Source organism: Urtica dioica, chromosome 8 (genome assembly GCF_054948205.1).
Source record: "Urtica dioica subsp. dioica isolate 48M chromosome 8, U.dioica_male_clone48M_v1_H2, whole genome shotgun sequence".
Taxonomy (NCBI): domain Eukaryota; kingdom Viridiplantae; phylum Streptophyta; class Magnoliopsida; order Rosales; family Urticaceae; genus Urtica; species Urtica dioica.
The window spans coordinates 10744405-10755602 of NC_142763.1; the positions used below are offsets into that span (position 1 = coordinate 10744405).

The 11198-nt window shown below is 33.7% G+C and overlaps 2 protein-coding genes across 2 annotated transcripts; one reads left to right on the plus strand and one right to left on the minus strand.

Annotated features, from left to right (window-relative positions):
• Positions 1–558: 558 nt before the first annotated feature.
• LOC149388026 (transcription factor ABORTED MICROSPORES-like) lies at positions 559–4173 on the plus strand. Its single transcript, XM_089622339.1, has 8 exons — positions 559–659; positions 746–946; positions 1057–1135; positions 1219–1287; positions 1372–1899; positions 2666–2941; positions 3040–3216; positions 4006–4173. The coding sequence occupies exons 1-8, from the start codon at positions 559–561 to the stop codon at positions 4171–4173; spliced, it is 1599 nt and encodes a 532-aa protein (XP_089478465.1).
• Positions 4174–5644: 1471 nt separating this feature from the next.
• On the minus strand, positions 5645–7922 carry LOC149388027 (blue copper protein 1a-like). The gene is made up of 3 exons (XM_089622340.1): positions 7905–7922; positions 6408–6459; positions 5645–6024 (listed from the first exon to the last, which is right to left on the minus strand). The coding sequence occupies exons 1-3, from the start codon at positions 7920–7922 to the stop codon at positions 5645–5647; spliced, it is 450 nt and encodes a 149-aa protein (XP_089478466.1).
• Positions 7923–11198: the final 3276 nt, after the last annotated feature.

Below are 11198 nucleotides of genomic sequence, written 5' to 3' on the forward strand. Positions count from 1 at the left end.
AATACTTAATTGACAAAGGATAGAGGGTGTTATTTATATTTAATTCGTTAATAAAATCAGTCTTTCATGCCATGCTTATAGTTCACCTACCAATATCATATGGCAATTTAAGAGGTTAATGTATATTATGATTTCTTTTTAATTTGTTTGTTTCTCTATTTTCTGATTTTCGCTATGTACTTTTGGTTTTGAAAGTGGGGTCTACAATACATAGAGTGATTCGAAGATTTATCATTCTTGTATGTACACACAAACACACACCGTAGGCACATATATATATATTATATATACATACATACACATATATATATATATGTATATACATACGCATATATATACTCATTTACATATATATATATATGGAGGTCTTCCTTTGTATTTTCTGCTGCCTATATATTCTGCTTGTTATTCCAACCTGCCTATGCTTTTATTACTTGCTTCCTTCAACCAAAAGAGGTAGCAAAGTTTTTCATTACCAAAAAAAAAAAAAAATGCGTATATAATTAGGGTTAGCTAGTGGTAGATAATATTCTCATTGATTTATTTATTGCAGGTGATATGTACATGCTTATGCAAAACATGATGGAAAGTCTTAGACCTCTCGTGGGATCAAAAGGGTGGGACTTTTGTGTCCTATGGAAATTAAGTGAAGACCAAAGGTTATATATAAATCAATCAAGTAGAGAAATATATATGATTAAAATGTTATATTTGTGACATTATTGATGGCGTCTTATTGTTACAGATTTGTTGAGTGGATGAATTGTTGTTGTGGTGGGGCTGAAACCTCACAAGAAGCGAATAATAACAATAATTGTGGAGATGAAGAACTTCTTTTCCCAGTTTCGCCACTCATTCCATGCAGAGACACCATGTTTCAACACCCAAGAACCAACTCTTGTGACCTTCTTTTCCAATTGCCAACTTCCATGCCTTTGGACTCTGGGTATGTATTTACTATAAATTCATTTCACTTATTAAGTACCATTATTAGCATGCAGATAATGATTTTGTATCATAACTTGACTTTTTCTTTTTTCCTCTCCAAATGAACAGAATTTATGCACAGACGTTGATATCAAACCAGCCCAGTTGGCTAAACTCTTCTAGTGTCACAGGCTCCCATTTTCTTGAGGTTACTTCTATCTAGTAAATAATTAATTATAACGATATTTATTGTAGATAAAGGAATTTACTAACTTAATAGTAATATTGCAGGAATGTAGTGGGACCAGGGTTTTGATTCCAATGGCAGGAGGGTTGGTTGAGCTTTTCGTTAACAAGCAAGTATGTTCACAGTCAGTCACACACATTCGTGAATATGAATTACATGTTTCAAACTAATTAATACATATTTATTTTATTTCACAGATACCAGAAGACCCAAACGTGATTGATTTCGTAACGTCGCAATGCAACATATCACCGCCACTACTCGATCATCATCAAAACGACGCAACGACGGCAAGCTTCATCATCGACATGAACGATCAAATAATCCAATCGTCGAGAGCGTTCGTCATGAACGACGAGTCGGACAAAATAGTGGACCCCACAACAGAGACAGCGACAGCAGAGAAGCCACCGGTGTCGCCGGCGACGGCGTTCGAGGGGCTGAACCTGTCGCCGTACGACATCCCAGTGCAGTTCGGGGCGAGAAACGAGGCGTCGTTTTTGGAGGCGGAGGACAAGGGAGCGAAGAGAGGGCAAGAACGGTCGAACTCGATGTCGGATTGCAGCGACGAGGAAGACAACGAAGGGAATAAGCAGCACGGAAGCAGAAAGTCGTCGTCGGGGAAAGGGCCGCAGAGCAAAAACCTTGTCGCTGAAAGGAAGCGCAGAAAGAAGCTCAACGAGAGGCTCTACACTCTTAGGTCTTTAGTTCCGAATATTTCCAAGGTAATTAAACCAACTTCATCTCATTGTTTTTATCACTATTTTCACTATATATGTACTTGCCATTAACATAGAAAATAATTACTCCTAAATATTTTATAAAACTCGGATTTAGAAATTTACTTGTTTTATGACTATTTTCACTAAATGTTAAAAAAAATAGCTCGATTTTTATTTATTCGTTGTTGAGGGCTTTGAAAAAATAATCTGAAAATCATAAATCAGACCAAAATGATTGTTACTAATCTAGTCCCCCCTTTTTTTTTTAATCTTAAATTCGTTCTTAATAAACAGTCCAGTTCATATTGCTATATTGAAACTGATGTATAGGTCGGATTGCGGACTTGTTCCGAGACTTCATTTTGTCAATAATTTTTTGTTTAACTTTAGTGCATTTGAACTTAATATTTGGTGCTGAATATATCGAGTTTGAGTTAAATATATTAATTTTCAGCATGTTTTTTTTTTTCATCACAACTAATGATAATTTATTTAATTTAGATGTTTTTTAGTTAAACTATTAAAATAAAAATTATCGTGTCTTAAACGGTTAAAGCTAGAACAAACGGTCAAAATGGATTTATTGCTCCATAATTTTGTTTTCTTATTGGGGTGGTCTCAATTTATCCAAACCATTTAAAACGATCCGGTCGTCCCATTTGATACCACATAGATGTGCTCATATTTCGTAACTTAAAGAATCTTAATTGTTATTTAAACTTGGATCATCCGTACACATTGTTTATATTTTTTTTTTGTTGACGAATAGTTGGATAGGGCTTCGATTCTTCGTGACGCAATAGAGTACGTGAAGGACTTGAAAAGACAAGAAAAAGAGCTTCAAGATGAGCTCGAGGAACTTTCCGTGATCGACGGAGCAAACGGAAAAAGAAACAATCCCAAGTCTGAGATTTTGAATTTTGGGGCCGATTCCGAGTCCCCTAACATTTATTCCTTTGAAGCATCGGGTAACAATGAGATAACCGCATCGAAACAAAACCTCGACTCTGATACCACTGCGAATGACAAGGCGCCACAAATGGAGGTAGAGTTTGGTAGTAAATAAATATATAAATTCTAAAGGCAATACTCAATTATGTTTACTAAATACTTTTTTGTTTATTTAATATGATTTATATATAGCCCCAAGTTGAAGTGGCTCAAATAGATGGGAATGAGTTCTATGTGAAGGTGTTTTGTGAGCACAAGCCCGGGAGATTCGTGAGGCTATTGGAGGCTCTGAACTCTTTGGGACTAGAAGTCACTAATGCCAATGTCACCACCTTCAGAAACCTTGTGTCTAACGTTCTCAAAGTCGAGGTATGTTCCTTTGGTTAACTCTTATTTCTTGTGAAACAAGTTATTATTATTATTATTGCTTTGGTTTTTAATTTGTCAAGTTATGAGTTTTGACGTAGACATGGTAGTTTATAATTAGATATCTTGTTTTAAGCCGTGTTTGAGTTTTTGTGTGTGAGAGAGAGAGAGAGAGAGAGAGAGAGAGAGAGAGATGATTCTCTTTTATTATTAATATGACATTTGTAGTTATTTGGTAGAGGGTAAAAAGAAAAAGGGTGAAGGTTTTGGAGGTATTGTGAAATTATCGGACTCAGCATTTTTAATTCTTCCAATTTTAAAAGAAAAAATATTGTTTTGTGCAAATATACTTCTAAATAATTCATAGATCTATCATTTTTCTCTCATCTATATCAAACACAACTAAAAAATATTTAATCATTTCTTTTCTTTTTTATTCCTTTCTCTTTCTTTTACAAGAAGCCATCCATTCACGTAACATTTTAGTGGTCATAATGACTTAACTTCTGTACTATGGTTTCATTAAATAAGTAATAATACTTATTAGAAAAAAGCGAGTGACCAGATTGATATGTAACTTAGTTTGCTATTGATAGCAAAGTAATCAAATAACCTTCAAAATCTTTAAAATAGTCTTATTTTTACCTATCATCAGTGAAATCATAAAACGTGGTTATTTGCTTTTTTTTTTTTTTTTTGTAAAATGTAACAACTAGTTATCAATATCTTACTTATTATAATGGGATATGAAATCAATTTCATTTGTTTTTATTCTTGTTTCTTGGGTGGCAGAAGAAGGATAGTAAAATGGTAGTCCAAGCTGATAACTTGAGGGATATCTTGTTGGAGTTCACAAGGAATCCATCAAGAGGATTGTGTGACATGTCTAAACCCCCTGAAAATGGAAATGGAAGTCTCCTTGACTATCAACAACACCTTCATCACCAACAAACCTACTGATTATTTATTTATTTATAATTTCACATCATTGATGTTTCTCTCTAATTATTCAGTACACCTTAACTAATATCTGTTGACAATCATTATTCTATTAGTTTGTTTTCGGTCTTAATTTTCTTTAATTAGTTATTGATATGTATATGCTGGTAAGACGTCATTTTAGGCTTTACTGGTGCGAAATGACTTACTAGCCTTCTTTCTGAGAAGAAATTACACATATACCTCTAACTTTCAAATATTCGATAAATATCTTATTTTTAAATTTAAGATGATATTGCCTTATTTTAAATGAAACTGTAAACGGAAAATTAAATGAAACTATAACATTGAGAAAAAAAAAAGTCATATAAAACTAGGCTTTTGATTGGTAGGGATGATAGAAAATTGAATGGATGGAGTAACAAGGAGGGAAGAGAAAGAAAAAGAAAATTGTGAATTATAAATTTTTAAAAAGTTGATTGCTATAATGTGATGAAAGATTAGAATCCATTCATTTGTTTGTTTGGTATAAACTAAAATAGAGAGGAATGGTTGATATTTTGTGTACTTAAATTACTAAATTGCTATTATTTTTGCAATAATAATTATAGTATTAAATTATATATATGTAATTGCCATTATTTTGTATTATTTACTTTCATTTTTTTGTTTCCGTCTTTCTCGATCTTTCTAAATTGAGAGAGATAGTTTTTTTGTGGGTGCCACGGAAAGCTAACCATGCTCAATCCTTTCATTTTGTTTTCCCTCCTCTCTACCAAACAACACAATAAATTTATTTTCATAGTAAAATCCCTTCATATTAATCAATCCTTCCACTTTCCAAATAAGAATGAGAAGTGATCTATTGTTAGCTTATGTAATTTGCACTCTCTTTCAGATGACAAATGAGACAGTTAAGGTTACGGATCTAGAGAGAGCGGCATCGGTGGGGGCATAAGGTTAATTTAAGTATAATCAATTTATCATTTTATTATCTTTAAAATTATATATGAAAAAATTATGTAGGCGATTAACAGTTTCATTAAACTACAATTTGATGTGTATATATATATATATATATATATATATATATATGTGTGTGTCATGATCACACGCGTTACCGTGTCATATATAATTCAATTTCGCCATCTGATTTAAAAAAAATAATAAATTTAATATCACCATAGCATATATTTATATATATATATATATGTCATGATCACACGCATTACCGTGTCATATATAATTCAATTTCGCCATCTGATTTAAAAAAAAAATAATAATAAAAATATCACCATAGCATTCTACAGCCAATCTAGTGTGTTACAAAAAATTCTTATGGTCATAAAAGTATTTTACATCTTCTTGATAGCCATTTAACACAAACCAATGTACTGCTCTTTTTTTCCCTATCCACCAACGGATATAGCTACCAATAGTTAAAAATAGACCGACAGTTAAAAAAAATTCACTTTAAACCATTATATTTTCTTTACAGCGGTAGTGAAATTTGAGCAAACAGAAAAGCGAAAAAGGTTACAAACAAAACCCAATTTCCCAAGCCTTTGCTCAACAAGCAATCACTGGAGTTCCGGGCCACCGTAACCTGTGGTGGTGCGCCAGATGGCGAACCGTTCGGTACAATATCTTCCGTGGAATTACGAGATCGCCCCACTTCGATCCCGAACCTCATTCCTCCGAGGCAATGACTAACGATGCCGCATATGAACCAATATTTCCTCGCCTCAGTCAACTCGATTCTGTCGTTCCCGGTCGTGTGCATCGACAAAACTACCCCGCTCGAGTCGCACGATCTGTACGTGCTTTCGCCTACCTCGAACACGTTGTGTTGCCCTTCAACATACTTGAAAACTATACACACACCCCAAAAAATAAAATAAAAAACTTTGTAACACATGATTTTGCTATGTCTAAATGGATTTTCAAGTGTGAAAAAGGATTATACCTAGAACATCACCAACAGTGAAATTCTAGCTTTGTGACCAAGATAGATAATATCCCTGGCTGTCCCATTCATCTTCATCGCCAACAACAAACTCTTCAGATCTTACACACTTCACAAGCAAAGTTGTGTAGATTACTATGGTTAATGATAAGAAACTTAAGGTGTTGAGGGGATTTCTTTCTCTCATGACTTTCTTTTGATATATCTTGGAGGTTTTGTGGCGAGACCTTAATTTGATTTTGAAGTGATTGTGAAAAAAGCGATGGCTTATATATAAAAGGTACACTACTTGATTGTGGTTGATTGTTTCCTATGACTTGTTCCTGCAACTTGATGAAAGCCTGCAAAATTGTTTAGTAATAATGATAAGATTAATATACAAATAATTTAGATCAGAAAATTGCGTGTTGTACTTGTACCAAAATTGAAGAAAGAAAGAAAGAAGAACTGGGTCTCGCCCAAAAAAGAAAGAAATTGAGATCTAGTGAAAAACAATTTGATACTACCTATATTATTTTAATATTCGTTGGATCATTCTGGTCCAGTTACACACTTTTGTTCTTGTTTTTTTTTTTTTTTTTTTTTTTTTTAATTTTAGTTTTACTTTCTGTTTTGTTTTTGTTTGTTTAAAAAAAATATATATATATTGTGAATGAAGTGTAAGTTACCATTGTTTTTTTTTTTTTTGACAATTTCAAAGGCAATATGAATATAGCGTTTCTTTCTTGAAATGTTCAATAAAACTGCGCAAGTTTATCGTAAAGATTCGTTTAAATTCTTTTGAATTTGTTTTCAAATTCATATAGTACATTTGGCACATTCACTATTTTATTCTTCGTTATTCATTTAATTGAAAGATTTTTTTTTTCTTCTGATGAAGTGTAAAAATTATATATCTTTATTGTTTACAAATTACGACTCGGTTATAAATTCTACTATACATAACGTGTGTGGAAAAGAATTAGTCATTTCCAAAACGCACTTTTTATATAAGAAATTACCCACTTGAAATTGACCCGTCACAATACATAAGAAAATGAAAAGAAAAAAACGATACAAAATTAAATGATAATGATGGGACTTCCTAACATTATACATGTGGCTCAATCCCCACTGCAGCATTTCAAAAAAAAAAATGATGGGACTTCCTAACATTATACATGTGGCTCTTAATGGCATGAAGCAGAAAGCAATTATAATAGAGTTATGCTATTTGGCACAACTCACGAGTGGGAACGATCCGCTCGTGAGTTGACACGTGGCAGTTAGTGGCCACGTGTCAACTCAGGGGTGGATCGTTCCCACTCGTGAGTTATGCCAAAAATCGTTTCCCATTATAATAACCTCAATTGGGTCGGGGCATCCGTTGACTGCCTAGCCCGACCTTCTTATTAATGATTTTAAGCTGGTATGGCCCGGCTTGAAAAACAATAAGGCCGAATTAAGCTTGTTTAAGGGAATTACATGGGCTTGAGCCCTCACACCCTGAAAAAAAGTCAAGCCTATCTCAACCATTTTAGAATAGACTATAAAATATTCATTTTTAAAATAAAATATTCTTTTTTAAAATAAAATATATACTTATACATAAAAACAATTCTTCTTCTTTTATTTTTTTTGTAAGAATAATTTTTATTTATAAAACATGTTTTTAGACTTTGATTTAAGTTTATTATTGATGATATAATTTTTAAGATTAAACAAAATATATTGTAAGGATTGAAAGTGAATATTACGCTTTGAGCTTTTTTTTTAGATTTTTTAAAGTTCGGGCTCAAGCCCGTACCTCATCCCCAAAGGTCATAGTCGTAGTCCAAAGTTAGGTTTTATATCACTCTTCGGGATCAACCGCCCATAAAAGAGTATGGGCCATGCTTGAGTCTTGGCCTCCACTTGCCTTGAGAAAGAGCACGAGCCATGTTCATCCTCATGCTTGAGCTTTTTTTTTATATAAATTTTTTCAAGATCGGACTCAAGCCCGAACATCATCCCCAAGAACCATAGTCTTAGTCCCAAGTTAGGTCTTATGTCACTCATCGGGCTCAACCGCCTATAAAAGAGCACGGGCCATGCTTGAGTCTAAGCCTCCACTTGGCTTAAGAAAGAGCACGGGCCATGCTCATCCATAGGCTTGAGCTTTTTATACAAATTTTTAAAGCTCGGACTCAAGCCCGAACATCATCACCAAGAACCATAGTCTTAGTCCCAAGTTGGGCCTTATGTTACTCCTCGATCCCAACCCCCCATAAAAGAGCATGGGCCATGCTTCAATCTGGGCCTCCACTTGGCTTGAGAAAGAGTACGGGCCATGCTCATCCCCATGCCTGAGTTTTTATTGAATAAATTTTTTAAAGCTCGGACTCAAACCCGAACCTCATGCCCAAGAACCATAGTCTTAGTCCCAAGTTGGGCCTTATTATTGGGAAGTCACATGTTGGTATCAAACACAAACAATCGGTCCAATACCGATTGTTGAGAAGTCACAAGTTGGTATCAAACATGAACAATAACTCTGATACCAATTGTTGGGAAGTTACAAATTGGTATTAAACACGAAAAATTGTTCTGATACCGATTGATGGGAATATAGGTTTGGTATCGGACACGAACGATCGCTCTGATGCCATTTGATGGGTAAATTACTTCCCTGACGTTAATTACCATTCCCATGTATTGAACACGAACAATCGTTTCAGTATTTCTTATAGGGTAATCAATCTCTTAACCTTTGGAATATGGTTACTAGTGTTGAATAGAAGAAGATGCGGACAATCGCTAATATTCAACGTAAACAATAATTACTAGGATACTCAAAATTATTCAACAACATATCAAATATTTAGACAAGCGTAATCAAGATAAACCATAAGACCATTTAATTATACATACATTTCGGCTCAGTTATAGATCTTCCACGCTCCTAGCTTTGGATCTCCTTGCTTTTGGAATTCTTCTGCGGCTCCTTGCTCTTTGGGTCTTTGAATCTCCAAGATTTCGGACTCCTCGGCGACTCATTTCTCTTTGGATATTTCGGTTCATCAATTGCTCGTTTATTGATCGAAACTAGAGTCTTTTAAGATATGTAATCTCCGGAAGAACAGAGACCAAGGTGTGGGTCAACTCTTTTCTCACTTATTATTCCAGCGAGGTGTCAGAATAATTATTTCTTTCTTTGGGAAGTGGTATGTACGAATTTTCCAACTTTGGGAGAGAGAAAAAAAACATCCAGACCAAAGGGAGAGGGGTTGCTGAATTTGTAGTGTGGAATAAGGCTTAGTTGGGCGATTTTTGCACTACCCAACCCCTTATTTATAGCTTTCCAGCTTACCATAGAATATGCAATTTCCTGATTTACTTTTATCTTATTCAAATTAGTGTGAGATGATTATTTTATAAATAGAACAAATAAAATATACTATAGATAGTTTAATAAATAAAATCACTTTAGAATATATTAATCACGTAACTGGATCTAAAATCACATATGTGGAACACAAGTGAAATGTTGATCACTTGGGGGAAGCATTGTACACATTTGATATGTGTATCATTTAAGCACCGTTACGACACACTAATCAAGGTCGCTATAATGATCATAGTGAGATCTGGTCTAAATTCTGAAGTGATCACGGACTTCTAGGTTGTATTACTGAGTTCTTTGACTCATTCGGTAATGCCTACTTGTAGATGCCTAAATACGTATGTCTCGGGAATTCAAATATGATCCGAGCGGAAAATGATTCACAAATACGAATCCAGCATTCTTGAAAGAAGGTCAATGTTCACTCATCTAAGAGTTGATTCCATAACCAATTGACTACGCGCATTTTCGTAGTAAGTACATATAAAAAAAAATCTTTTGTTGGAGAAGTAACGATACTTAGGGCTCATATATATCGAGAAATGTATAAGCATAAATATATGTAACTGAACTCCTCTTATGGTATTGTTTTTATTCTGGTTGCCTTATATTAGATCTGTTGTTGTTGAATGATTTTAAGTATCCTGATAATTATTGTTTACACTAAAGATTAGCGATCGTTCGCATTTTCTTCTATTCCGCATTTCTAAACATATTGTAGGGTTAAGATATTGGTACCCAATAAGAAGTATTGAAACGATCGTATGAGAACCGTAATTAACTCCTAGTGGAAGTAATTTACCCAACAATCGGTATTGGAGCGATTGTTTGTATCTAATACCATAACTTGTACTTCACCAACAGTTGGTATTAGAGCGATTGTTTGTATTTAATATCAACGTGTTTTTCCATCAATTGGTATTAGAGCTAGAGTTAGATTCTCCCAATTTACCATTTGACTCAAGAATCATGATTTTCGATTTACAACCTTTATCAAAATATAAGAGATATGTTTGATCATTCAAAGCTAAAATTATTCAAGAACATGTTCGTAATTATCAAAATAAAGTTAGATTCATTGGTTCGATGAAATATGGACTATGTTCATAATATTCTATATGGGAATATTTTATTTACTTTGATCAGTTATAAATTAAAAAAATTTATTGGATTTGTTTTATGATTGAAAATCCTACTTTATAAGGATATCAAATAAATTTGTTCTGATTTGTTGTGAATCCTCTTTTTAAAGAACTCTTGTTTTTTTAAATAAAAGATTTTGTGTTCTGAAATAAAATATTTGAATTTTTAAAGGTTTATAAAAGATTCAAAGTCTATATTCATTGTCATAACTAAATACTCTTTCTTAGGTTATAGCCATATTTAAGGTTTTATTTTGTTTATTTCCGGATTTCTTTTTAGAGAAATTAATATTGAAAAATCGGTATTTATGGAAAGTGGGTATTTCAAGAATTTTTATGTCATCAAACTTTTTTAAGCTTAAAAGTGTTTTTCTTAATGGAAAAAGAGTTTAAGGCCCACACTTAAAAGAGTCCGTATCGAAGCGGACTCTGTTGCAGAAGCTGAACTCAAGGCTGTCCAGATGGCCTTGCTCTTGGCTAGATTCCGAAACATCAGGCGTTTGGAGATAGAGGGTGATAACAAAATCGTCATGGACAGCTTGGCGGGATCGAAAGACAGCCCTTTTTAGTCTGTTAT

What these genes read in the sequence shown, in the direction of transcription:
- LOC149388026 (XM_089622339.1), top strand. Translation starts at nt 559, where the DNA reads ATGTACATGCTTATGCAAAACATGATGGAAAGTCTTAGACCTCTCGTG. An exon ending in AGCTTTTCGTTAACAAGCAA is followed by an intron (nt 1,288 to 1,371) that starts GTATGTTCACAG and finishes TTTATTTCACAG; the next exon opens with ATACCAGAAGACCCAAACGT. An exon ending in ACAAGGCGCCACAAATGGAG is followed by an intron (nt 2,942 to 3,039) that starts GTAGAGTTTGGT and finishes ATTTATATATAG; the next exon opens with CCCCAAGTTGAAGTGGCTCA.
- LOC149388027 (XM_089622340.1), bottom strand. An exon ending in AAACAATCAACCACAATCAA is followed by an intron (nt 6,025 to 6,407) that starts GTAGTGTACCTT and finishes GTGTGTGTATAG; the next exon opens with TTTTCAAGTATGTTGAAGGG.